The 27499-nt window shown below is 32.7% G+C and overlaps 1 protein-coding gene across 3 annotated transcripts in view; it reads left to right on the top strand.

Moving 5' to 3' along the window:
* GK5 (glycerol kinase 5) overlaps positions 1-27499 on the top strand; it is a 68035-nt gene that overhangs the window by 21874 nt on the left and 18662 nt on the right. For 2 of the 3 annotated variants that reach the window (XM_039876465.1, XM_039876467.1), the window contains 9 exons: positions 5967-6060; positions 8846-8977; positions 13628-13703; positions 14253-14314; positions 14400-14473; positions 14686-14746; positions 16078-16204; positions 17401-17505; positions 27305-27399. In XM_039876465.1, coding sequence (XP_039732399.1) covers positions 5967-6060; positions 8846-8977; positions 13628-13703; positions 14253-14314; positions 14400-14473; positions 14686-14746; positions 16078-16204; positions 17401-17505; positions 27305-27399 — 826 coding nt within the window. The remainder of the gene's footprint in view (positions 1-5966; positions 6061-8845; positions 8978-13627; positions 13704-14252; positions 14315-14399; positions 14474-14685; positions 14747-16077; positions 16205-17400; positions 17506-27304; positions 27400-27499) is intronic. The other variant, XM_039876466.1, reaches the window with a different exon arrangement.

The raw sequence follows: 27499 nt of genomic DNA, 5'->3' as shown, positions 1-27499 counted from the left end.
CACCAAAAACATATTAGAACTGCAATTTAATTCAGTAAACTAGTAGGATACAAAATTAATATTTGCAAATTGATTGTATTTTAATATACCAATAATGAATTATCAGAAAAAAAAATTAAGAAAATCCCATTTACAATTGCATAAAAAAATACCTGGGAATAAATTTAACTAAGGAGGTAAAAGACCTGCATTTGGAAAATTATGATATTGAAGAAATTGAAGAAGATACAAATGAATGGAAGCATATATCTTGCTCATGGATAGGAAGAATCAACATCATTAAAATAGCCATACTACCCAAAGCAATCTACAGCTTCATTACAGTCCCTATTAAAACACTCAATGGCATGTTTTACAGAACTCACATGAATAAACATAAAATTTATATGGAACCACAAAAGACTCTGATCAGCTAAAGCAATATTGAGAATGAAGAACAAAGTTGGAAGAATCACACTACCTGATTTCAAACTATACTACAAAACTGTAGGAATTAAAACAGCATAAACTCAGATACATAAATCAATGGAACAGAATAGAGAGCCCAGAAAATAAACCCACACATGTATGGTCAATTAATCTATGACAAACAAGGCAAGAATATATACTGGGGTAAAGACAGCCTCTTCAATATATGGTGTTGGAAAATGGACAGATACATGCAAAATAATGAAGCTAGACCATTTCTTCCGCCATAAATAACAATAAACTTAAATAACAATAAACTTAAATGTAAGACCTCAAACTATAAAACTCCTAGAAGAAAATGCAGGCAGTAAACTCTGACATTGTTTATAGTAATATATATATTTTTGAACATAATTCATCAGACGAAGGGAAACAAAAGAGAAAAATTAACAAATGGAACCACATCAAACTAAAAAGTTTGCACAGCAAAGGAAATCGTCAACAAAATGGAAAGACAATCTACTGAATAGAAGATATTCACCAATGACACATCTGATAAAGGCTTAATATCTAAAATTTATAAAGAACTCATATAATTTAACACCAAACAACAACAACAACAACAACAATCTGATTAAAAAATGGGCAGAGAACCTGAATCGCTATTTCTTAAATGAGGACGTACTAATGACCAATAGACAACATTTGAAAAGATGCTCAATATCACTAATCATCAGAGAAACACAAATTAAAACCACAGTGAGATACCACCTCACAACTGTCAGAATGGCTATCATCAATACATCAACAAACAGGTGTTGGTGAGGATGTGGAATAAAAGGTACCCATGTGCACTGTGCAAATTGGTGTAGCCACTATTGTAAACAGTATCAGTTTCCTCAAAAAAATTAAAAATAGAACTACCTTAAGACTCAGCAATTTCACTTCTGAGTATTTATCTGAAGAAATCCCAAACATTAATTCAAAAAGATATATGTATCCCTATGTTCATTGAAGTATTATTTACAATAGCCAATATGTAGAAGCAATCTTAGTGTCCGTCAATAGATGATTGGATAAAAAAGAAGTAGTATACATATAATGCAACATTTCTCCACTGTAAGAATAAAATCTTACCCTTTGTGATAACATAGATTGACCTACAGGATGTTATGCTAAGTGAAATAAGTCAGTCAAAGAAAGACAAATACTGTATGATTTCACTTAAATGTGGAATCTAAAAATCAAAATAAAACAGAAACAGACTTATAGAATCAGAGAACAAATTGATGGTTACCAGATGTGAGGGAGATTGGAGGCCTGGGTGTGGAGAAATTAAGTACAAATTGACAGCTACAAAATAGTCACAGAGATGGGAAGTACAGCATCGAGAATATAATCAATAATACAATAAATATGTATGGTGCCAGGTTAGTACAGAATGATCGGGGGGAATCACTTCCTAAGTTATATAAATGTCTAACCACTGTGCTGTACACCTGAAATTAATATATTGTTGAATGTCAACTGAAAATGAAAAATAACCTTCCCATTTACACAAAGAAAATCTTGGTCAGTTCACAGAGATAATAGAAGTTTCAGAAACTTCAGCAAGTACACAACAAGGAATATACATTACATAAAAATAGTTTGGAGAAATCACTAACTGACAGCTCCAGCTCTCAACAGTGAGAAATCAGCAATCTTTGAGGAGTGGGAAAATCAGATTTCTAGAATTAGCACATTAATTTTCAAAGGAACAAAAGTTTAAACATCTCACTGGCTAACTCATGAAGTGTTTGATAAATTCGCCTATTAAAAACTAAAATTATACATTAAGGTATAAAATTACACATTATAAATAGTGTATTTAAAATTGTACCATTCAGAATTAATGACCTTTCCTTATAATCACTCTCAACTCCCTTAATTACTATGTCTTTCCTGTAAACAGCACCTCTGAGTATTCAGCCTCACCAGTTATTAAAGCAAGGTGCATTCTTATATATTAAACTAACAAAAAGGAAAATCAATGTGTGTGAGATTATGGCAAAAGTGTTTCACTCATGCATTGCTGTCATAGCCTATAATATATTCACGTTTGTTTTTATATAAAGTTAATATCTCCAGATACTTATCAGGTAAAACTGGTGCTCCAGACATGCCCCCATGCATCATCTGGTATGGACAGTCTGCTGAGAAGGCATTTAACTGTGTGGCATTAGAAGTATTAAAATAATCAATATGCAATATTGATGACAACATCAAATATTGCAGGTTTCACCACAGCTGAGGAGCTGGAAAATTGTCTTACCCTTTGACTCAATAATCTCAAATGTAGGAATAAGTGAGATTTGGGGGAATTAGCCCAGTAGAGACAACAGCAGTACCTCAAAACATGTCTTTTGGAAATAGGGTCATTGCACATGTAATTAGTTAAAATGACTCATAATTCAGTAGGGTGGGTTCCTAATCCAGAGTGACTGGAGGCAAGGAAGGATTCCTTTATAGGTTTCATAGGGAGTATGGTTCTGTCAACACCTTGTTTGTGGACTTCTAGCCTCCAGAACTCTATGAGACAAATTGCTATTGTTTTAAGCCACTCAGTTTGTGGTACAAAGTACCAGCCCAAGGGAACTAATCCAATGGTCAGTTCATTTTTGATAAGGATGCCAAGACCAGGAAATGGGGAAAGAACAGTCTTTTCGACAAAATAATGCTTCGAAAACTGGATATCTAAATTAAGTTAAACCTTTACCTTTCACCATATACAAAAATTACTTTGAATAGTGGATCAAAGACTAAATTTAAAAGATAAAACTATTAAACTTTTAGAGGACAGTCTACATGAACATGGATTTAGCAGTGATTTCTTAAATGGCATCAAAAGCACAACTTGAAGAAGAAAAATTAGATAATTTGGACTTCATCAAAATTAAAAACTTTTGTGCATTAAAGAATACTGTGAAGATATTTTCTTTATTAATAATGACTAATTTTTCCTTTAATTTTCTTAATTATTAGAACGATTCAAAGTGGAAAATTTGCCCCAAATTTTAGTCCTCAACCTTAGATGAAATTACAAACCAAACATTCCAAGACACACACCTTCCATAATAACAAGCAATAAAGTTATGTTGGAATTATTCTGACATAATGTGCAATTTCCATTTTAAAAATATGTCAGAAAATTTACACTCATTGGTATCTAAAATCTACAGTTAGATTTCTGAAACCTGATTCTGGCATGTAATATGGAAGCTATGTATCTTGGTACGTTTGGTTTGTAATTTCATCTAAGGTTGAGGACTAAAACAATAGGATTTGTTTTGTACTAATGATAATGGTGAATGGATAACTAAGGGAAAAAGAAATAACATGTTCATGTTATAGGTGAATGATGTGATTCCCATTAATAAAGATGAAAAACAAAACTAAAAGGACACGAGAGTGAAAAGAAAACTCACAAAACAGGAGAAAATATTTGCAAATCATATATTTACCATATATAAAAATTCCTACAACTCAACAAAGAAGCCCAAAATAGCATAATTCATAAATAGGCAAAGGACTTGAATAATATACAGTCTATAAACATGAAAAATGCTCAATATGATTAGTTTTGGGGAAATGCAAATCAAAACCACAATGAGGTACCACTTCATATCCACTAGGATGGCTATCACTTTAAAAAATGGAAAACAAATGTTGAGGATGTGGAAAAATTGGAACTCTTGTGTATTGGTTATGTAAACATAAAAAGGTACAGCTGCTGTGGAAAACTAAACATAGAATTATGCTATAACCCAGCAATTCTAATCCTAAGTATATACCCAAAGGAATTGAAAACAGATACTTGTACAGCAATTTTTCACAATAGCAAAAATGTGGAAGCAACCACAGTGTTTGGAAATAATGGTGTTGGTTACACAACATTGCAAAATGTGCTTACTGCCATTGAATTGTGCACTTAAAAGTGGTTAAAATGGTACATTTCATCTTATGTATATTTTATCACAATTATGGAAAAAGACAGACAAAAGTGGAGAAAGTGTAAAGGCAAGTTCTTAATAAAAAAAGACAGACAAAAGTGGAGAAAGTGTAAAGGCAAGTTCTTAATATATAATGATGTTTTGGTCAACGTCAGACCGTATATACAGTGGTGGTCCCATAAGATTATAATGGAGCTGAAGAATTCCTATTGCCTGGTGATGTCTTAGCCTTCATAACTTCTTAGCACAGTACATTACTCACGTGTTTGTGGTAATGCTTGCTGCTGTAAACAAACCTGCGCTGTCAGTCAGATGAAAGTACAGTACATACAAGTATGTACAGTAGATAATACTTGGTAATAAATGATGTTATTGATTTCTGCATTTACTATACTATACTTTTATTATTTTTTAAAGCATACATTTTGCACTTGTAAAAAAAGTTTGCTGTAAAGCAGTATGCCATATTAACCTGCAGTAGCCTCGTGTATCTGTTTTGTGTGTCTCTTGATTGCATCATTTTTTTCTTTTGCTTGATTAAATCTCATGTTGTTTTGCGCCATAACATGCTGTACAGGCTTGTAGCCTAGGAACAATAGGCTATACCATGCAGCCTAGATGTGTAATAGGCTACTAAATTTGTGTAAGTGCACACTTTGATTTTTACACAATGATGAAATCGCCTAATGACACATTTCTCAGAATGCATTCCCGTTGTTAAGTGGCCCATGACTGTAATAGCTAGATGTGTTGACTGATATATTGGAATGTTAGAATTTCAGTGGCAGAATGTTCCAGTTAATAAAGTTGAGGATGTGACCATAGGTGTGGACTGCCTAATAAGTGTGGGAAATGACAGTCTCGGGAACGGAACATGGTGAAGTGGGGAACGTGGAGAGGGTATAGAAAGCAAGCTTGGGTTGGATGTTGAAGATTAGTAGATATCAGTGGTTGGTTTACAGGAGCCTCATAGGAAAAATGATTGATTTTTACTATATTTCGTAGTTCTGTGCTTTTATTATAGTATTGGCCCAGAGTTTGTTGAATTTCTTTTTATTGAACTAATTTTGGTAAGCCTGGTGGGTTGCCAATGGCTAACTAAGCCTATCCTAAAGTTGAGAGTTGTAGAAATAGGCTCAGGCAATATTTCAGCTCTTCTGTACATACAGAGGCTTTATGTGATTGTGTATATCAAGATAAGTATAATGAAGGGGAAAAACATTAGCTTCTTTATCTTGCTTTAAAAAGTATATAAACAAGTAATTAAGGCTTTCCATTAGTTTTAATTTGGGGAGGAGGCTTCAAAAAGAATTTAGTGCTTCAAAAAGAATATCCTTTTGGATAGAGTCTGATCTAAAATTTTATACCCTATGTCACCTGATAATTGTAAAGTGTGTTCGATTTATAAAATTAAAGAGAAGGAAGTCATTTGGAAAGCCCCATCTAATTAAATTATACTTTGAAATTATAGTTTCGCCTCTAATTTTGTTTTCTCTTACAGCGGATCTTTCATATAATATAGTCTTTGATTTATATTGAATTTCAAAATGTTTCCATCTTTCTTAGGAAAACAGGAAATCATTTTCACAACTTCATTAGTTGGCAAGACCTAAGAGCTATCGAACTTGTAAAATCTTGGAATAGTTCACTTATAATGAAGGTAATCTTTTTCTTCTCTGTAATTTAGATGTTCCTGTTTTTCCTGTAAATGTCCCTTAACTGTAGACTTAATTGTATAATCACCTATCTGTGCTATTTTTGAACATTAAGAAGCAAATACACATATGAATGCTCTACACATCAGTGAAATTTAATAATAGTTACCCAAAAGCATATGTGGTAGACTGAAGTATTTAACAATTACACTTCAGGAAGTCCTGAGGAGGTTTGGGGTGGACCAGAGCTTCACATGTTAGTGAGAATTCATGTTTCCATTCCTGGAGAAATGAAAAAAATATAAACTATGCCCAGAAAAGATACACCTTGCTTTAATAACTTGTGAGGCTGAATACTGAGAGGTGCTGTTTATAGGAAAGACACAATAATTAAGAGAGTTGAGAGTGGATATAAGGAAAGGTCATGAATCCTGAATGGTACAATTTTAAATATACTATTTATAATGTGTGATTTTATACCTTAATGTATAATTTTAGTTTTTAATAGGTGAATTTATCAAACATTTCATGAGTTAGCCAGTGAGATGTTTAAACTTTTTTTCCTTTGAAAATAAACTGTGACCATGAAAACATTCACTTCTGTAGCAGAAGCCCCAAATCTCAAATCATGATGCCACAACCACAGTCAAGAAAATGAACAGTTTCATCATTACAGGATCCATCATGTTTCTCTTACATAACCACACCCACTTCTCTCCTGTGCACTTCTCCACGCTCTCTGATCCCTAGTTCCTTTCAACAATTAATTTGTCCTCCATTCAAAATTTTTCTCATTTAAAAGATGTTATGTACATAGAATCATGCAGTATAAAACCTTTTGGGATTTGCTTTCCTAGTACAATTCCCTGGAGAATCCAAGTTGTTATGTGTATCAATTGCTTGTTTCTTTTACTGCTGAGTTGTATTCAATGGTATGGATATACTACCTGATGGAGGATATTTTTACTAACTCTAGTTTTTGGCTATTAGAAATAAATCTGTTATAAACATTTGTGTACACGATTTTATGTGAATATAAATTTTTTTATTTCTCAAGGATACATGCCCCCAAGAGTGCAAATGTTGGGCGATATGATAATTACATGGTTTATAAACTGTTTTTTAGAATGGCTGTACCATATATATTTCCACCAGCAATGTATGAGTTATAGGACATGCATTTTTCTTATTTTAACATCTTTGAAATCAGGATGCATTTTGAACCATTAATTATACCTTAACATTATGTCATAATTTAACTGGCAGGATTGTTTTTCTTTTTTGGTGGTATATTAAGTAGCAATTCCTTTTACAATCAGTATCTTCTTAGATGATCTCATTTGTTGATTTGATCACTTATTTGTCTGTCTCTTCCCACTAGAATGTAAATTTAAGGAAGGCAGGGATTCTGCCTGTGGTTTTTTACTCTTTTTTTCAAGGCCTAGTACAGTCCTTGGTACATAGAAGGAACCCAATAGATGTTTGTTTAATATGTGGACCAAAGTGTTAATTGTTCATATGTTGACTTAAAGTGCCAGTGTTAGAACTATTAAAATTTTTTTTGTAACCAACTTGCCACCACCTGAGGTATCTACATTTTAACAGAAGATTCCCAAAGGATCCTAAATCTAACTTTTATAGAGAAAAGTATAGTGTGCTTAGAGAAGAAGAACCCATTTCAGTTTGAGATATTTCTTAACATATAACAATTCAGAAGGAGGGTTATGGGTGGCCACTTTAAATACTTTTAAAAAGTATTATATTTTAATAAATAATGTAAAATATAAAGAAATACGGAAAGTTTGAGCACTGAACAGGTGAAATGAAGTTCAAAGGGTACAAACTTTCGGTTATAAGATGGATAAGGTCTGAGGATCTAACATAAAATGATGACTATAGTTGATAACACTTTTGTATAATTGAAATTACTAAGAGTAGAACTTTAAATGTTCACACGCAAAAAAAAGGTTTAAAAAATTAGAATGAGGCTCATTGTTCAAAAGAAAAAGATAAGACTGAAACGTAAAGGGAACTAAGTCTACGCATTTTCTTGATTAGTGTGTTATGGTAAAAGTGAAAGAAAAATAAATGTTACTATTTTTAATAAGCTAAAAAAATCTTTAAATTTATTTTTGGGAGAGGGTTGGGGAACAAGAGAACAATGCAAGAGGTGGGTAAATTCTCTATAAGTGAATGTTTTATAAAACATCAGTTTCAGAAGTCGTATTGTCCACCTGAGTCCTTGTAGTAGGTAGCAGGGAAAGACTTGTTTGTTTTCTGTTTTTGTGTGTGTATGTGTGTATTTTTTTTAGCATGTCTTACAAACTTTAAAACTCAAAGCTGAGTTTCTGTGTAAGTCTTTTTAATTAAAGATTTTGCTTATTAAGAAGTAAATTTGAAGTCATATATGTTTCTTCTTTGATCATTAGATAAGTATAGACAGTATTAAAATCATATATTCCAAATTTTAAGTACATAATGTGTAGGGAAAATTCCTTTTGTGTTAATACTAACTTGATTAAAACATATATTTGTAATAGAAATATAGCCTTCTCCCTTGACTCTTTGCCTTCACTTCCATAGTTAAAAATAAATAAAGAGGTAGAAAATAGTTATTTAAAAAAGACTTTTATAAGTACTTAAGCCTACTTGATTTTCTTAAGTCCTGAGAATACTCAATAAGTAGTCAAATAACTTGTTTGTGATTGGGTTTATTTGCATGTATATGGAATTAATATTGAAAAGTCAAACACCATTAAATGTGTTTTCCTGAAATATTTTTTTAAACAGCTAATACACAGTTCCTGCCGAATGCTTCACTTTTTCACTAGAAGTAAACGATTTTTAGCAGCCAGTTTGTTCACTTTCACAACCCAGCATGTTTCTTTGAGATTGACCTGGGTTTTACAGAATCTGGTTGAGGTAAGAAATGTCTGTGTGTGTGTGTGTGTGTGTGTGTGTGTGTGTGTGTGTATGTGTGTGTGTGTGTGTGTGCATGCACATGCATGTAGAAACTATGGGGAAGATTTAAGGAATAAGGATAGTAATTTGAGTTTTTGAAGGTATCCACATATTGGGATAGAAGGCAATGAATCTTTACTCAGTTCATTTTTTTAGTCCTTTTTATTGTGACTCATAGCACATATAGAAAAGTGAATAAAACAAAAATGTCCTACTCAGTGATATATTATGCAGACATCTGTGTAACACTACTTGAATGAAGAACAAGATACTATGTTACTGTATATCACATTTTCTTTCTGCTTTTACAATTTATATATTTATTCCTCAACACTGTAGTTTTGTTGGAATATTTTTGAACTTTGTATAAATGGAATCATACAGTGTTTATTCTTTGGTATTTAACTCCTCTTGCTTAATATTATATGTATGAAATATATGTATGTTGTGTGTAAATTAATTTCCTTATATTTCCATTGCTATTTAATGTTCAATGTATGATTTTTACCATAGTTTATCCATGTACATTTGAATTACCTCTAGTTTGGGGCTATCCATTCTTCTTACATGCACATGGAACATTCTTTGAGATAAGTCGTATGCTACACTATAAACAAGCCTCGATAAATGTAGAAGGACTGAAATCATACAAAGTATTCCTCTGATCACAAAAGAATGAAATTAAAAATAAGTATCAGAAAGAAATTTGGGGAGTTCAAAAATATGTGGAAATTAAACAATGTAATTTTAAATCGCCAATGTGTAAAAGAAGAAATCTCAAGGTAGAAAATACCTTGAGATGAATAAAAATGAAAACTAAACGTACCAAAATATGATGCAGCTAACAGTGTTTAGGGAAATTTATGACAAGATTATATTACAGAAGGAGACCATATTAAAAAAAGAATCTAGAAAAAGAATCTAGACACTAGAAAAAGATGAGCAAGCTAAACCCAAAGCAAGCAGAAGGAAGTATAAATTAGAGTGAAAATTAATGAAATAGAGAATAGAAAAACAGTTGAAAAAATCAACAAAATCAGAAGTTGGTATAAAAAGATTAGTTAGACTGACAGAAAAAAAGAGATAACCCAAATAACTAAAATTATTAATGAGAGAGAGAACATTAATTTCAGCCTCACGGAAATAAAAAGCATAATTATGCAATAATATGAACAAGTGTATGCCAACAAACTAGATAACTTAGATAAAATGGAAAATTTCCTAGAATAAATCTTTTGTCTATTAAAAATTAGTAGATTTTAATTTTTAAAGCAATTTTAGGTTTACAGAAACATTGAGTAGAAAGTACATAGAATTCCCATCTTTCAGCAGTTTCTCTTCCATTAATGTGATACATTTGTTCCAGCTGATGAACCAAGATTGACACATTATTGTTAAGTGTTATTAATGTAATGTATCTACCATTGCAGTATCATACACAAAATTTCACTGCCCTAAAATTTCTCTGTGCTTCACTTATTCATCTCTTTCTCCTCACTCCTGAACCCCTGGTAACAACTGATGTATTTCTGTTTCTATACTTTTGCCTTTTCCAGAATGTCATATTGTTGGAATCATACACAGTATATACCCTTTTCAGATTGGCTTCTTTCATTTAGCAATATGCATTAAAGATTTCTCTATGTCTTTTTGTGACTTAATAGCTCATTCCTTCTTATCATCGATTAATATTTTATTGTCTGGATGTGTCACAGTTTGTTTATCAAGTCACCTATTCAAGGATATATTTTGCTTCCCATTTTTGGCAATTATGGATAAAGCTGCCATAAACATTTGTGGGCAGGTTTTGTTTATGTGAACATAAATTTTCAACTCATTTGTGTAAATGACTAGGTGTACAATTGCTGGATCATATGGTAAGATTATTTTTAGGTTTGTAAGAAATTGCCAGACTATCTTCCAAAGTGGCTGTACCATTTTGCATTCCTACTAACAATGAATGAGGGTTCCTGTTGCTCCACAACCTCGCTAACATGAGATGTCAGTGTTTTGGATTTTAGCCAATCTGATAGGTATGGAGTAGTATCTCACTGGTTTAATTTGTAATTAATTCCCTGATAACATATGTAGAAATATGACTTTACTTTTATTTATATTCTTTGCATTGAAAAAGACCTCTATATTGACTAGAAGGGATGACCAAAAACATCCTTTTCTCATTCCATATCTTGGAACAAAAGCTTTTAACATTTCACAAGTTAATATGAATTTATAAGTTTTCTTCAGATAGCCTTTATCAAATTAAGGAAATTGTCTACTTTTCCTAGTTTGCTAAGACTTTTTATTATGAGCGGGTGCTGAATTTATCAAATACATTTTCTGTACCTCTCGTCTAGGTGTGGCAACTACGTGGGGTTTGTAGGGCATCTTGAATTCGTTGCTTGATATCTTTTGTTGATTTTGAAAATTTCTCATTATCTTCAAATGTGATTTCTCTTCCATTCTCTTTATCATCTTTTCTTCTGAAAATCTAATTACATGTTTATTAGACCTTCTTGCTAAATTTCCTTTTTCTTTCACTATATTTTACATATTTTCCATTCTTTTGTCTCTATGTATTTATTCTGAGTATTTTCTTCTAACCTATCTTCCAACTCTATTATTTTGTCCTCAGTTGTTTCTAATGTGTTGTCAAAACTCATCCATTAACTTTTTAATTTTTTAATTCTAGAATATTTTTTCATATAATTATCATGGTATTTTAAGCCATGACTATTAATTCCAGTATCTGTAGCCTTCTTGGACTGTCTGTTTCTCTTTTTGTTTTCATGTTCTTTTATTTCTCCATATGCCTGGTTACTTAATTGGTTTTTAAATTTTTTAAACCAATATATTGAGGTACGATTAACATACAAAAAGCCGTATATGTTTAATGTATACAACTTGACAAGTTTGGTGCACCTGGTTACTAATTCGTATGTATGTGTGTATGTATGTATGTATGTATGTATATTCGTACGTATATCTGAGCTAGACATTGTATTTGCAAAATCATGTGTAGAAATTATCAGTGCCTTAAAATGCTGTCTTGCTCTGGATAGGATTTATGTTTGTTTCTTCTCTTCTTCTAGGCTCTAGAATTAATCTTGATCCACTTTAACTATTGAGATGATTCAAAACTGAATTGTAGTTCCTGTGAGAGCCTGTTCTTCTAGTTTACCCTTACTCCTAAAATAGAGCCACTTGGAGTCTTAACCCAATGCAAAGAGGATTGACCTTGGTCCTCCTACTTTAGGAAGCCCTGTTAGCTACCCTGTGTCCTCCTAGCTTTACAAGGGCCTATTGTTTATCATAGGGCCTGGCTCTCAAATATTTTTGAATGAACAAATGGTACAAAAAGTACCAGCCAGGCATTGCACTACTCACTGAAGTACAAGATTAATCTTTGTCTAATCTGGAACAAATTTTAGAATCGCAATTTCTAAATTTAAGAAGAGTTTGAAAATAATAATATGACTTTAAGCACTCCATATTTAAGTGGTACAACACTTGAATGGAATCTTCAAAACACTTCTTATAAATAATGTACAAATGACCTCTTTTTTTGCAACTCATGCCATGCATTTTCATTTTATTGATTCTACTGTTAAAATATAATGCATCCTTAGATGTCTCCATTTGTTAATCTTTTTTTTTTTTTTTTTTTTTTTTTACCTCAGCGATGTATTTACCAAGCATTTTTTAACATCTGCTATATACCAGGAACCCTCCTAGGTGTGTGGGTTATAAAAATGAATGCCCTTCAGGATCTAGGGCTTAGTAGGGAAGTAATGATGCTATGAAATAATGGCTATAACAAAGATACCCATAGGGCGCTGGTTTGGACAAAGCCAGGACATGTTAGTCTTGAAGGACAGATAAGAGTTGGAAAGGTCATAAAGTGTGATTTGGCCAATTACTTTCCAGTTTGTTAATAATATCCTAACAAGCATTTCAGTTTCTCTATTAGCTAGTTTAAAGAGGTTTTGATCCTTTGTTTCCTTTGGCATGCTTTACACTAAGGATTGGTAAATTTTTTTCTGTAAATGCCAGGTTTTTAGGCTTCAAAAGCCATAAGATTTCTGTCACAACTATGCCATTAGTGTGAAAGCAGCCATAGATAATACATAAACAAATAAGCATGGCGGTGTTCCACTAAAATTTTGTTTATAGACACCGAAATCTGAATTGCATATACTTTTCATGTGTCACAAAATATTCCTGTTCTTGTTCTTTTTAACACATAAAACATTTTAAAACTATTCTTAACTTTCTGTACAGAAAGAAGCAATGGGCTGGATTTGACCTGCAGGCCATAATGTGCCATCTCCTGTTTTAGGTTGTTTATATTTAGACATACTTATATGTCTAAACTAAAAAATGTGTAGACTTTATTTTTCATCACAAAAGTAACACATGCTTGGCTTAAAACTAAAACATTTCATACCCTATAGTAATTGCTTAGAACTGTTTGGGGTGTATTCCATAAACTGTTTCTATATATATATTAATTTTGATCATAAATGGAATTATACTGTATTTATTGGCTAGCACTTAATCCTGCCTTTAATAATTTAGCCTTTTGAATTGGTTTTGTGTTGTGTTTTCAAGGTACAAAAGGCAATTGAAGAAGAAAATTGCTGCTTTGGAACTGTTGATACCTGGTTGTTACATAAACTCACAAAAGGTAAAGATGATCTGATGGATCTATCTTAAGTAACTGAAGTTTAACTAATAGAAATGACTTACCTAGAAGTTACTTTTTTGTTCCTTTCCGTATCCCAGACATATTGCCCTTTGGTACCCTAGTTACTATAAATTTAGATTAATTTCAGATTTGTTGGAAGAGGAGGGTGATTTTTAGATTGTGATGAAACCTCAAATGTAAGACTAAGGAACAGTCTTAATTCGAGACTACTAAAATTTGAGTTCAATACCAAATCTCCCTCCCACTTTGCAACTGGGTATGACTATAGGCGATCACATTGCATCTCTGAACCACTTTCTTCATCTTTAAACTGGGGATTATGGCATGACAGTGCGTATGTATAAAAGTGCTTTAGTAAATTATAAAAGTTCATAAAGGTTAAGTGGGAAATTGTTTTGGAGACTTTACCCTGGGAATATACATTTTGGAATGAATTTGCAGATAAAAAAAGGTCTACATTATAAACTAGGGGTAGGTGTTAATTTATACTACCTGATAATAAATAGATTATTTCCAATGTAAATTTAGGTTCTGAATTTGCCACGGATTTTTCGAATGCCAGTACAACTGGACTTTTTGACCCATATGAGGTAAAGTTTTTTTTTTTCCTCCTTTTTGAATCATCACTTTTTAGGTAATTTAATTGGGATTCTGATGACATATTTTTATGCTCAGATGTGTTGGAGTGGGCTCATTACCTCTCTGCTTTCAATACCACTCTCTCTCCTGCCTCCCGTGAAGGATACAAGGTAATAATGAACATTGGACATAGAAACCAGCAAAATTGTCTCTGAATTCATTTTGCCTCTGTGGGGAAAAAGCATTTTTTTTCATGTTTGAGGTACCTTTGTGAACATACATTATATAATATTTTGGCCTTTGCTAAAAAAAAGAGTTTGCTGAATTTTATAATTAATATTTCTAGAGCTATAACGTACTTTTAAATCAATTTTATTTGAAGCTACAATTTTGGATCAGTGGATGAAGAGATATTTGGTGTGCCTATACCAATAATGGCCTTGGTAAGTAAAAACTTTGAGAGTTTCTCCTTGTATAGTATAAAGTAAATGAATATATATAAATAGAGTTAGATAGGAGACACAAAACATCCATGCAGAATAAAATTGTATTTTTTTTCTTTTTAAGTTAAAGCACCCTGGATATAATTAGAAATACTCTCTACATTTTGGAAAGGGGACTGCTGGGCCATTCTTCTTTCACAGAAGCACTTGATAACCTTTTCTGACTTCTCTGTGTATTGTTTTTCAGAAAACTGTGTTAAATTTATTTTAAAATTGTATTCTTAGTATGTTTGTATATATTTGATACTATGAGTTAAAAAATAGTAATAGGGCCAGTGATTAGTTTAGATTCAATAGTGTGTAACCATAAATGGTAGATAGGGCAATTAAAGGAGAAAATTGTATTTACATTTTATAAACCCTTAGCCAGCATCTACCAGTAGGAAGAGTGAAAAATGAGCTGTTTCTGGTTTTTAAAGGTTCTTTCTTACTTACTCTTTCTCTCTGGCTAGATGAGAAAGTCAGAACTTGGAGAATCCAAGTGATTTACCACCTGATTGTGAGGCTATGTAGACCTCGCTTTCCATTTCCTATAACTGCATAAGCAGTGTGTATAGCTAGACCAATCTGTCCCTAGATGGACAGTTGCCACAGTAAGTGGAAGAAGAAGGGAAGGGAAGGGGAATTTAATTTCTAAGTCACAAATTTCTGGTCATTTAGAGAGGATCAGTCTTACTCAATCTAAGGGTAGACTCAGGTTTAGATTAAGATATGGCTAGAAGAATTATAGATTAGTGAGAAAGTGTTCTTCAGATAAGTTTTGGTCCTTAAAGTATTGCTGTATGTCTATCTAGATTTAACTATATTAACAAAATGTTATAATTTTTCTTTTAACAAAAATGTGTGATTGGGAGATGTACAGTTTTAAATTATGCCTATCACTCCTATTAAAAGAGAAATTTGTGAGGTCAGTTATTTTACTACTGAATGAAACCACTTGTAAGATGTAAACAAAAAATCTTGGGGTTTTTTCCTGCACAATTTTTATTCTGACCTTTATTTCTAAGATTAATCCTATGATACTTAAAACTCATGAAGTAGGTTGCCCACTAAAAATTCCTGAGGCACATTAGTTATCCAGACATTAGTCCTAGAGAGACTCTTATTCTATAATTGTTACTTTCTGTTCTCTCCTGAGATTTTTTTTTTTTAAGTAAAAGGTAAAAAGAGAAGAAAATGTTGAACTATCAGAATATATTGAGACAGTGGGATACAGTGAAATGGGCCACTTCCAAGGGCCCAAAGGTCTTACATTTGAACCTTTTCGGCAGGTCGCCGACCAGCAATCAGCCATGTTTGGAGAGTGCTGCTTCCAGACAGGAGATGTGAAATTAACTATGGGAACTGGGACATTTTTGGATATTAATACTGGAAATAACCCTCAACAGAGTGTTGGAGGTAAATAGTTAGAATGTATTCTCTTTATTAATGAAATATCACCTTTTGCATATTTAAATTTGATGATACTATTTTCCTATTTTATATTAAGGGATATGCTCTAGCATTTTTTAAAATTTATTTATTTAAATTAGTTTTAAATATACAGTACATTGATTAGACATCTATATGGTTCATAAAACGATCCCCCCAATTGCTCCCTCCCTCCCCTGGCCCTTCACCTAGCCATCATACTAATGCTAACTGCATTTTTCATTGTTATTCTTAGAGACAGTTAATCTCATTTCCCTTTTATCTTTAAATTAAAAGCATAAAAAATAAGAAATGTTATAGAAAAATTTAGAAGGATTGGGATATTTTGGTTAGCTTTGCAAAATGTACCTATAATACATGTTATGTGTTAAAACATCTTTCTAGGCCTCTAAAATTTCTTTCATTAGTTAGAAATTATTCTTTTTGTGAAATTTTTTTGAGGTGATAGTTTCAACTAGTGATCCATGCATATTTAGTGTTTAATGACAATTGCTAAGAATTTGTTCTCTCTAATGGGGGAAATCCTGGGACATACAAACCAAGATATCTAGATTGTATAATTAATTACACCTAGGATGGCTGGGGGCTCTTAGTCTGGCCTCTGTTCCCCAACCATGGTTTTTAACGTGGATTTGAAAACCTTTTTCGTATTGTCCATCTTCACTAACTGGGAAAATGGGAGCTGGAAAATGTTTATTACTGCGCTAGGTCATTTCTGTTTAAGAGCTTTGTTTAGAAGTCACAGATAAATGGAGGAGATAAGACACTTTTCAAGTAAACCAATGTTATAATAACCTTTTATTTCTCAATGAAAATATTATCTCTGTGTTTCTAGAGACATAGATGCCTATAGCTAATTAAAGCTAATATTTATGTTCATATTAGATGCCAGGCACTATGCTAAGTTCTTTTTATGTATTAACTCAGTTTATTCTCACAAGAGCTCTCTGAGGTAGACCATTTTACAGTCAAGGAAACTGAGGCTAGGATGTTAGAAACTGGTAAGACCACAGCTAATAAATGAAAGAATACTGGGATTTGACCCTGGGCATTCTTACTTAAGAATCACTTTGCTATTTTTTCAGTTAATCAAGTTGTTTTATTGTAGACGTCTCTGCAATGAATCTTCTATTTATTATATGACTTACATTGTTTGTTTAAAGGCTTTTATCCATTAATTGGGTGGAAGATTGGGCAAGAGATTGTATACTTAGCTGAAGGCAATGCAGGAGATACTGGTACTGCCATAAAATGGGCTCAACAATTAGGTAAGTCATCTTTTATACAGATCTCACAGGCCAGACTTAAATAATTCAAGAATGCCACAGGGCTGTAGATCAGTAAGGAATGAATGAATTGTTTAAATGAAACATAAAATAAAGTGACATGTGCTAGAAGAAAATATAAGATATTATTTTTATGATATTGGGATGGTAAAGGCTAGGAGTTAAGGATACCATAAAGAATAATAGACTTAAGTGTATAAAATTATTAGAATGCATAGGAAGAGAGATGCCATAAGTAAAGTTAAAAGACACATTGATGAGAACAATTTGTAACATATGTCAGAAAAACTAAAGATGACAAAAAATGAACAGAGGACAGAAGTATAGGTAGTTCATAAATCAGTAACTTTTAAAATGTTCATATTCAGTTATCAAAGAAATACACATTTAAAAAATTTTGTCACCTATCATTGTCAGAGATTAATTAGTTCAATATGCTCGATATGGTGGGAATGTAGAGAAAAAATGTTACTGTTTTCTATTGGGTTGACTGTTAAGTAGTATGGCCTTTCTGGAGGACAGTCAGGTAATATGTATCATTTTATAGAGTGCATGCCCTTTGCCCACAGTTATATTTTTTGTTTCCTAAGAAAATAATCAGGTACGCAAAGATGTGTACATACATGGGTATTTAATACAGAAGTTGGAAGTAAGTTCCTATCTAATAATAAAGCATTAAGTAAGTAAATGTCAGTGTATTCATTTAGTAGAACATTATACAGTCACAAATAACAGTGTAATTGCATATTTTATTGACATGGAATATTGTCTATTATATATTAAGGAGGAGATAAAACAGTTGCCAGTGTAAATATGTTTTGCTTTTTTATACAATAGCTTTATTGAGATACAATTCACATACCATATAATTCACCTATTTAAAATGTGCAATCACTTTTTTAAGTATTTTCACAGGGTTGTGCAACCATCACCACAATCTCATTTTAGAACATTTTTGTTTCCCCTGAAAGAAACCCCCATATCCATTGGTAGTGACTCCCTATTCCACCGCCAGCCCTAAGCTACCAGTAATCTTCTTTCTGTCTCTGTGTATTTGCCTGTTCTGGACATATCATATGGTTGGAATCATATAATATGCAGTTTTTTTATAACTGGCTTCTTTCACTCAGCATAATCTTTTCAAGGTTTACCCATGTTGTCGTATGTGTCAGTACTTCATTTCTTTGTATTGCTGAATAATATTCCATTATATGGATAAACCACAATTTATTTATTTATTCTTCCGTTGGACATTTGGGTTGTTTCCTCCTTTTGGCTACTGTGAATAATGAACAACCTGTATGTTATATGACAGAACCGTTGATCTAACTGGAGGGAGAAATAATTCAGAGGTGAATTATCTGCATTAAAATTTCAATGATTGGCACAGCTAAACATTACTAGTATGTATCTGTTTGAAATTTATATAAAAAGTCGATATTTATTTGAATATATCTCTTTCTATTCTGAGAATTTACTTTAATGGGTGTACTGAAAAAATAACAACATTATATTCAGGAGGAACACAGTATATATGAGCCTGAGTAATCCTGTCATTTCCTTGAAGATATGTGACATGAGCCTTTTATATCTATATGTGACATGCTGTACTCTGAATGGTGGCTTCCTTCCACATCTTTAGTGGGTTTTACAACTCTGACTCAGGCATAAAAGTGTTTTAAACCAGTTTCATCTTGATTTTTAAATTTGTTTTCTTAATCTTTTTCACATAGGCCAGATCTCTCTCACTTTTTTTACTTTAGCTGCAACATTTTGAGTCCCTACATGATCATCTCTTTTCTTTTTAATTTAGTCCATTTCTGTTCCCCTTTACTCTGTTCTATTTTGTTATCTGAGTCTTATAAACACTTGTATGTCTTCCAGTTTTTACTCAGTTAACAAGTAATTGAGTGCTTAGTGTGTGCCTGGAACTGTACGTGCTAGGAGGACACAAGAGAGTAAGACAGACAGACAGACACTCCCTGCCCTTGTGGAGGTTACAGTTGAGCAGGAAAGACATATAGTAAATGCATTAACTCATGTTAAGCACCAGGAAATACAAGTAGTTGTAGGATTAGTGATCTCTTTCTAAAGAGAGGGTTTTGTCTAACTGAAGAATCAGAAAGTTTCTTTAAAGAAGTAATATTTCAGCCGAGCCCTGAAGCAAGAATAAGAATGATTAGGCAGGTAGGAGAGGCAGTTGGTTAAGGAACAGTCCAAGCAGAAAGGACCAGTGAAGAAGGCCCAATGTAACCTAAGTAAGACACTGAGGGAGTTCTCATCTCTGCTGTCCTCCATTTACATGAGTCAAGGGACATCTTTTTCCCTAGCAGTGCCACTTTTAATTGCTACACATCTTACCTGCCTGCTCCAGGCAATCCCCATAAGACTTCCAGTGCACACTGAAAATTACCCAAGACTCTTGTTTACTAGAAATAAAGAAAACTAGTTCCTTCTTTCTGGGTATCTTCCCAAGAGAGATATAGTCTCCCTCATTAGAGGAGATGATATAAACATTCCCTCACATATGAACTAATTCTAGAGGGTGGTGAATAGTTACTTGTTACTGCTAGTGAGTAGGGCCTCGTTCATGGTCCTGCCTCTCTCTTGCTTTCTGCTGGGATGACAAATAGTAAGATGAGTAAGGCTCACTGCTGAAGCAGGAGTGGAACCTAAACATGAATGAAGCCTCGAGTTCTCAAGTAGACTGTTGCAGCCCTAGGGTGTGTAGAGGGTACCACCTGAGTGTTATTGGTGGAAATACTAGAGGCTGGTAGGACTCTCTAGATGTTCTCTAGGCATCTAGCCTCCTGAGCCAGGAGAAAATCCCCTCAACATGTAAAGAAAGAGCTGGCTTGGCTTGTCCCTGGGAGAGCCTATTAACAGTGGATGTCACTGCTGTTTGGCCTAAAACTACACCTCTTCTAGGCAGAGGGGAGAGCCTATTAACAGTGGATGTCACTGCTGTTTGGCCTAAAACTACACCTCTTCCAGGCAGAGGGGAGAAACTTTAAAGCCAAGGGCATTCACTCCATTAACTTTTACTGTCTGCCAACCCCATAAGCGTGACCTGAAAGAGAACACAAAGTATTTAAGAGCATATAGCACCTGGAAGGAGGGTGACCAAGTTCAATTAAGTATAGCAGGTGGCTCCAACAGAGACAGGTATAATGGAATAAACAGAAGATTAAAATAACACCAACAGAAGTGAAACATAATGGAATAAAAGAAAATATTGCAAAGAAATGTTTGAAAAACATAAAAGTTTCAAAGAACAAAAACTGTAATATATAAAATGTAAAAAACATAAAATTGACTGCTGAAAACCTAAGTAGGAATTAGAATTAAAAAAAAGAAAAGAAAAGAAAACTAAAAGGTAAAAGATATAGAAAGAGATCAGAAAAAAAAGATGTGTGAATAATAGTTTCTTTTCTGGAATATAAAAATGTAACTATGGAAATGGAATTATATGAATGTAAAAGTTAAAGATAATTGTTGAAAATAAACTTCTCAGACCTGAATTTCATACTGAAATGGCTTACCACATTAAAACACACACACACACACACACACACACACACACACACACACCCTCACTAAGACAATCATATGTAGATGAATTGTCAGAATCCCAAGGATAAAGAAAAGCTTCAAGACAGGAAGAACAGTTTATTTATAAAGAAAAAACAGACTGACATAGAAGTTAGTTGTAAAATTTGGAAAGTGGAACAACATCTACTCATTCCGGAGAAAAAAGAACGATGAACCAATATTCCAGCACCTGGCTAAGATATCATTCTTATTAAATACAAAAGAGACATTTCTTGGCCATGCAGTATATACTTTCTGAAGAAATTACCTGAAAAGATACTCCAGCCAAAAGGAAATAGAACAAAGATCCCAACATGGTGAAAGCAAAGTATACAAATGAGGTATTTTTCAAATAAAAAATAGGATTTTCTCCTGGTAGCAGGCCAAACTTCTCTTTGTTTTATTTTATTTGAACTGCTCTTAAACCAACCGATTTAAGGTTTTTTTTTAAATTAAAATTATCGAGGTGACATTGGTTAATAAAATCAAGTAGATTTCAAGTGTATAATTATATAATACATCATTTGTATATTGCATTGTGTGTTCACTACCCAAAGTTAAATTTCCTTCCATCACCAAATAACGGTTTTCTTTATTCTTCTTCACAGCTGCATGGTACCCCATTATGTGTATATATACAGTTTAGTCAGCCAATAGCCTATATTTGGGCATTTGAGTAGTTTCCGATATTTTGAAAATACAGACAATGCTGCAATGAATTACCTTGTACATATGTATTTTTATGTTTTTGGAGGTGTGTCTTAAGAATAAATTCCCAGAAATGAGATTGCTGTGTCAGAGGATTAATGCATTGTAGTTTTTAGATGTTGCCAAATTCTCCACTGTAGTTGTGGTTTCCTTTTGCATTTCCCCCAAAAGTGTGTAAGACAGTTTCTTCATAGCCTTTTTTCTCATAGTGTCTTTCCCATAAGCCAATTATCTGTTTAGGTGAACTGCAGAAGTTGGGAGTAAAAGTACAAGTCTTATATGTTGTTAAGCTTTTAAATTTTTGCCAACTTAAATGGGTTAGAAATTACATCTCAGTTTTTAAATGGCATTTCTCTTACTATGAGTGAAGTTGAGTTTTTCTTCTTTTTGAGAAAAAATATTTTAAATAAATTTTATTGAGGTTTAATTTACACATAATTAAATTCACTTTTTTTATATTTTTATTAACTCAGCATTGTTTTATTCTACATGCTCAAAAACAATTACAATGTCAGAAAATAAGACTAAATTAATATAAAAATGTATAAGCAACATTAATATTAAAAAACTTCAGATACAAGTATCCAACATGTTATAGTTAAAGACAATATTTTCTTTTATCTTTTTTTGTGAAAATTAAAAAAGCAATTTTTAATTTTCAATTATACTTGACAGACAATATTATACTAGTTTGAGATGTATACATAGTGATTACACTTATATAACTTACAAAGTGACCGCCCTGATAAATCTAGTACCCATCTGACACCATACATAGTTATTACAACATTATTGATTATATTCCCTATCCTATATTTTACATCCGCATGACTATTCTGTACCTACCAAGTTGTACCTCCTTCCACCCCTTCACCCATATCCCCAAACTTCTTCCCATCTGGCAACCATCAAAATGTTCTCTATATCTATAAGTTTGTTTCTATTTTGTTTTTTAGATTCCATATATAAGTGAAATCATATGGTATTTGTCTTCCTCTGTCTGACTTATTTCACTCAGCACAACACCTTCTAGGTCCATCCATGTTGTTGCAGATGGCAAGATTACATTCTTTTTTATGGCTGAGTAGTGTTTCATTATATATATGTACCACTTTTTCTTTATTCATTTACTGATGGACACTTATGTTGCTTCCATATCTTGGCTATTGTAAATAATGCTGCAATGAAGATATAGAGCATATGTCTTTTCAAATTAGTGTTTTGGGTTTCTTAGGATATATACCCAGAAGTGAAATTACTGAGTCCTTCTTATCTCTTGTTACAGCCTGGGAGTGAGACCAGCCCATTCTACATCTCTGCCTCTTCTACAGTCTTTATGTGGCTTATTCTTTTTATCTTTAGTTACAGGACTTCTGTTCAGCTAGACTTCAGGTGATTCTCAATAGTGGTTTTTCTGCAGTTTAGTTGTAATTCTGAGGTGGTCATGGGATGAGGCAAGCACAGTGTTTACCTACTCTGCCATCTTGACTGCAAGTCAAGATGCTAAATTCAACTTTTTAAAGTATTCAATGAGCATTGATAAAGTATACATCTGTGCAACTACCACCATAAGCCATCTGTTTTATACCTGTATACTATATATATTTATAGTGGTTGTGTTTGTTTCACTTTTTTGATGTATAGTTCTAGTTTTAAGACCTACATAGACTGAGTAGACATCATCTCAATTAGGATTGTGATTGCTGTACTAAATACTTTCATCATCCTCCCTAATTACCTTTGTCACTTCTTTATTTTCAATCCCTGGCTCACTCTAATCTCTGGCGGAAACTAATCTTTTCTCCATCCCTATACTTTTACCTTTTCCATAATGTCTTATACAGTAAATATAATCATAGAGTATATGATCTGTTAAGATCGTTTTTTTTTTTTGCTCAGCATAATGCCTTTGAGATTCATCCATGGTTTTATATTTATCAATAGTTTATTCTTTTACTGCTCAGTGATTTTCTACTATATGTGTAAATCAGTTTTTACATTCATTCTACCGATGGACATGTGAGCTGTTAATTTCTAGTTTTTGGTGATTATGAATAAAGCTACTATAAACATTTAATGTACAGGTTTTTGTGTGAGCATAAGATTTAATTTTTCTAGGGCATTTTCGTAGGAGTGAGATTGCTGGCTAATATAAACACAGTGCTATATGTGTCATATAAACACGTACACACAAATAAGTATGGGTTTATCTGTGTAAAAACCTGCCAAACTGTTTTTCAGAATGGCTGTACTTACATTCTCACCAGCAATATGTGTGTTCATGTTACTTTAGTGCTTCATACTATTAGGGTTTTGTTGTTGTTGTTGTTGTTATTGGTGTTGTTTGATGTTAACCATTTTAATAGGTGTATAATGTTATCTCATTGTATTTTTAATTTGCATTTCTCTAATGGCTAATGATGTCAAACATTTTTTCATGTGTTTATTTGCCATCTGTATATCTTCTTTGGTGAAGTATCTTTTAAAATCTTTTGTGTGTGTGTTTTTTTTTAAATTGGGTAGTTACTTTTGAGTTTTGAGAGTTCTTTTATGATTCTGTTTTTAGGTCTTTTTTGGAATAAGTGATTTGCAGATATTTTTCCTAGATTAGAGCTTATCTTTTCATTTCCTGAACAGTGTCCTTTGCAGAACAAAAGTTTTTAAATTGATGAAGTTTAATTTATCAACTTTTTGTTTTATGGACTATGCTTTGGGAACTGTTTGCCGCACCAAAGCCGCACAAATTTTCTCCCTTATTTACATATAAGTTTAGAGTTTATATTTCCATTTAGATTTATAACCCATTTTCAGTTAATTTTTACCTAAAGTGTGAGGTTTAGGTTATGGGTGGGTTTTTTCCACATCGATATCTTTTAGCATTTCTGTTATAGAATCTCTGTTGGCAAGGAATTATCTGAATTCTCCTTCATTGGAGAATTTCTTTATTCCTGAAGGATATTTTTGCTGGATATAGACTTCTGAGTTGTTTAGGAACAACCAGTATTCTTTTCTTTTAGTACTTAAAAGATGTTTGGATCTTCCTAGTTTTGATGAGAAATAACCAGTCGTTAGAATGTTTGTTCCCCAAGATGTAATCTAGCTGCTTTCAAGACTTTTTTTTTACTTTAGTTTTTAGCTTTCAGTTTTATTATGATGTATCTGCGCATGAATTTCTTTGTGTTTTATCTGTTTTGGAATTTGCTGAGCTTCTTGAATCTATAGTTTTATAGCTTTCATCCACAGACTTTTTTTCCTCAAATATTTTTTCTGCAGTCCTCTCCTTCTGGAATTTAAGTGACAGAAATATTAGGCTTCTTCCTATTGTCCCACGGTTCTCTGAGGTTCTGTTCCTGTTCTCTCTCTCTCTCTTTCTCTCTCCTCGCCCTCCCGTTCTCTCCCTCTTCCTCTCTTGTTAAGGTGGAATGAAAGAAATTTAAAAAAACATAAAACAGGGCAATTTCCCCACTCACTGTTCTGTAGAGAACTTTGACTCCTGTTCCTAAGGCCAGAAACAAGAGTTTCTTCAGAAACCTTTCATCTTTGCACCCAGTGTATAAACCTAAGTTTCAAGTTTCAGGCTGAGTCTAGGCAAGAAGGTATCAAGGAAATTAAACAAACAAAAAAAAAAACAGGAAACTCACCATCACTTTGGTGGTACTTAGAGTTCCTCTGTCAGTCTGCTAGCTTATTCTTCTGAGTCCTCAGCTTATCCATGCATTCCACCCGGGATTCTTAGTTGCATTCAATGGGAGAGACAGAGTGAAGTCTACTTACTCCAAAAGGCTTTTCATCAATAAGGTCATCTGAGAACAACTTAAGTGGAAGATAATTTAGAGAATCTTCAGGCAAGAATGGAACAACCAATTGGGAAAGTGAATAAACTAGATTTTTTCTCCCATGTCTTTATCTCTTACCGAAAATGTTCCTCAAACCAGCCATCTAGTACATTTTCCACATCCTGATTTTAAAATTTAGAAATATGAAAATGATTTTTAATAAGTATAGATTTTAAAACCATTGTTTTCTTTTTAATGTTAGTTTTTGAAGTGCTAGAGATATTTTGATGTGTTATCTGGATATTTTGACCAAATGAATGTGACTTATGGATGTGATAACTGCCTTTATGAATAAAAATTATAATTAAAGAATAAATGATCATGAACTTCAGTTTTAATATAGGTGTTTCTTAAACTTCTTTTCTTTAATCAATTCTTTATTATAAGAATAACAAAACATATGATAAAATAAAACCAATTTAATTAAGGCTGCATAAATCCAGCAGTATTTATTATTAAGCTTTTTCATCTTATCTGTGCTGTCAGTCTTACATGCTCATTCAGGAGTCACTTCACAAACAAATGGCCAATGAAAAGGATTGCAACCGAATAAACCATCATGCAATACCACCAAAATAGCTAAAATGAAAAACATAGTTTCATTTATTGGCAAGAATATGGGGTAACTTCTACTGCTGATAGAAGCCTTAAATTGGTAGAACCACTTTGGAAAATGATTTGGCAGTATCTGCTAAAACTAATCCTAAATGTGAAGATCCTAGGACTAGCAATTTCATCCTTTGTATATAACAAATATAAATGTATACATATGTTCACTAAAGAAGGTACACAAGTTTTCAAAGTGGCCTTTTTATATTAGCCCAAAACTGGAAACTACCCATATGCATATCTGCTGTAGAATAGTTTAATAAATTGTATATAGTCACACAATGGAATACTATACAGGGGTGAGAATGAATTAAGTACAACTATTTGTAACAAAATGGATGACTCTCACAAGTGTGATGCTGAACAAAGATGTTTGTGTCTTAATCTGGGTGTTGGTTATCTGGGTGTAGTCACACTGTGAAAATTCATACAGGTAATACACTTCGGATTAGTGTATTTTCCTGTATGTGTATTATATACTTAAGTAAAAAAAAAAAAAGTATACTAAATAAATTAGATCTTGATTTTTTGTGTGTTTGTTTTTTAAAGATTGACTTTTAATATATCTTTGTTACTGCCCCTTATTGAGCCTTATTAGGTGGAGTAGTTTTTCAGTTGATTCTCTTGGTTATTATAGGTAGATGACCTTTTCATCAGAAAATTGGAATGAGTGTTATCTTTAGGGGAATATATTTTTTAATGCCAAAAAATACACATAATTAATTTTTTAAAGTGCCCCAAATATCTTTAAAGGTTAAAGGCCTGCTGCATACGAAGTCTAAGAGGGCCTTCTGTCTCTCTTGCCCCTTCCATGGACTCATAAACCTATGCAGTGTAACAACCCAGATAGTACTAAAGCAGATTGGTCTTTGTGTTAACTCTTTTAAGTGAGCGACCTTTCATATTATGTTTATAATAAATGTTGATGCGGATAAATACTAGTCATATAACATAATTTTGTTTGTTCCTCCCCAACCCCTTCGTTTTGTTTTAGGGTTTTTTTGTTGTTGTTTGTTTGTTTGTTTTTGTGTTTGCAGATCTTTTCACAGATGCTGCTGAGACTGAAAAAATGGCCAAAAGTTTGAAAGATTCTGAAGGAGTTTATTTTGTTCCATCTTTTAATGGATTGCAGGTATGTTTAAAAAAAATTAATGTCAATTAAATAATTCTCTACTCATATATACACCCAAAATTATGTATTTGACACTCCCCGACCTGAAAATTTGGACACA

Source organism: Pteropus medius, unplaced genomic scaffold (genome assembly GCF_902729225.1).
Source record: "Pteropus medius unplaced genomic scaffold, Ma_sr-lr_union100, whole genome shotgun sequence".
Taxonomy (NCBI): domain Eukaryota; kingdom Metazoa; phylum Chordata; class Mammalia; order Chiroptera; family Pteropodidae; genus Pteropus; species Pteropus medius.
This window is presented reverse-complemented; position numbering and strand designations above follow the sequence as displayed.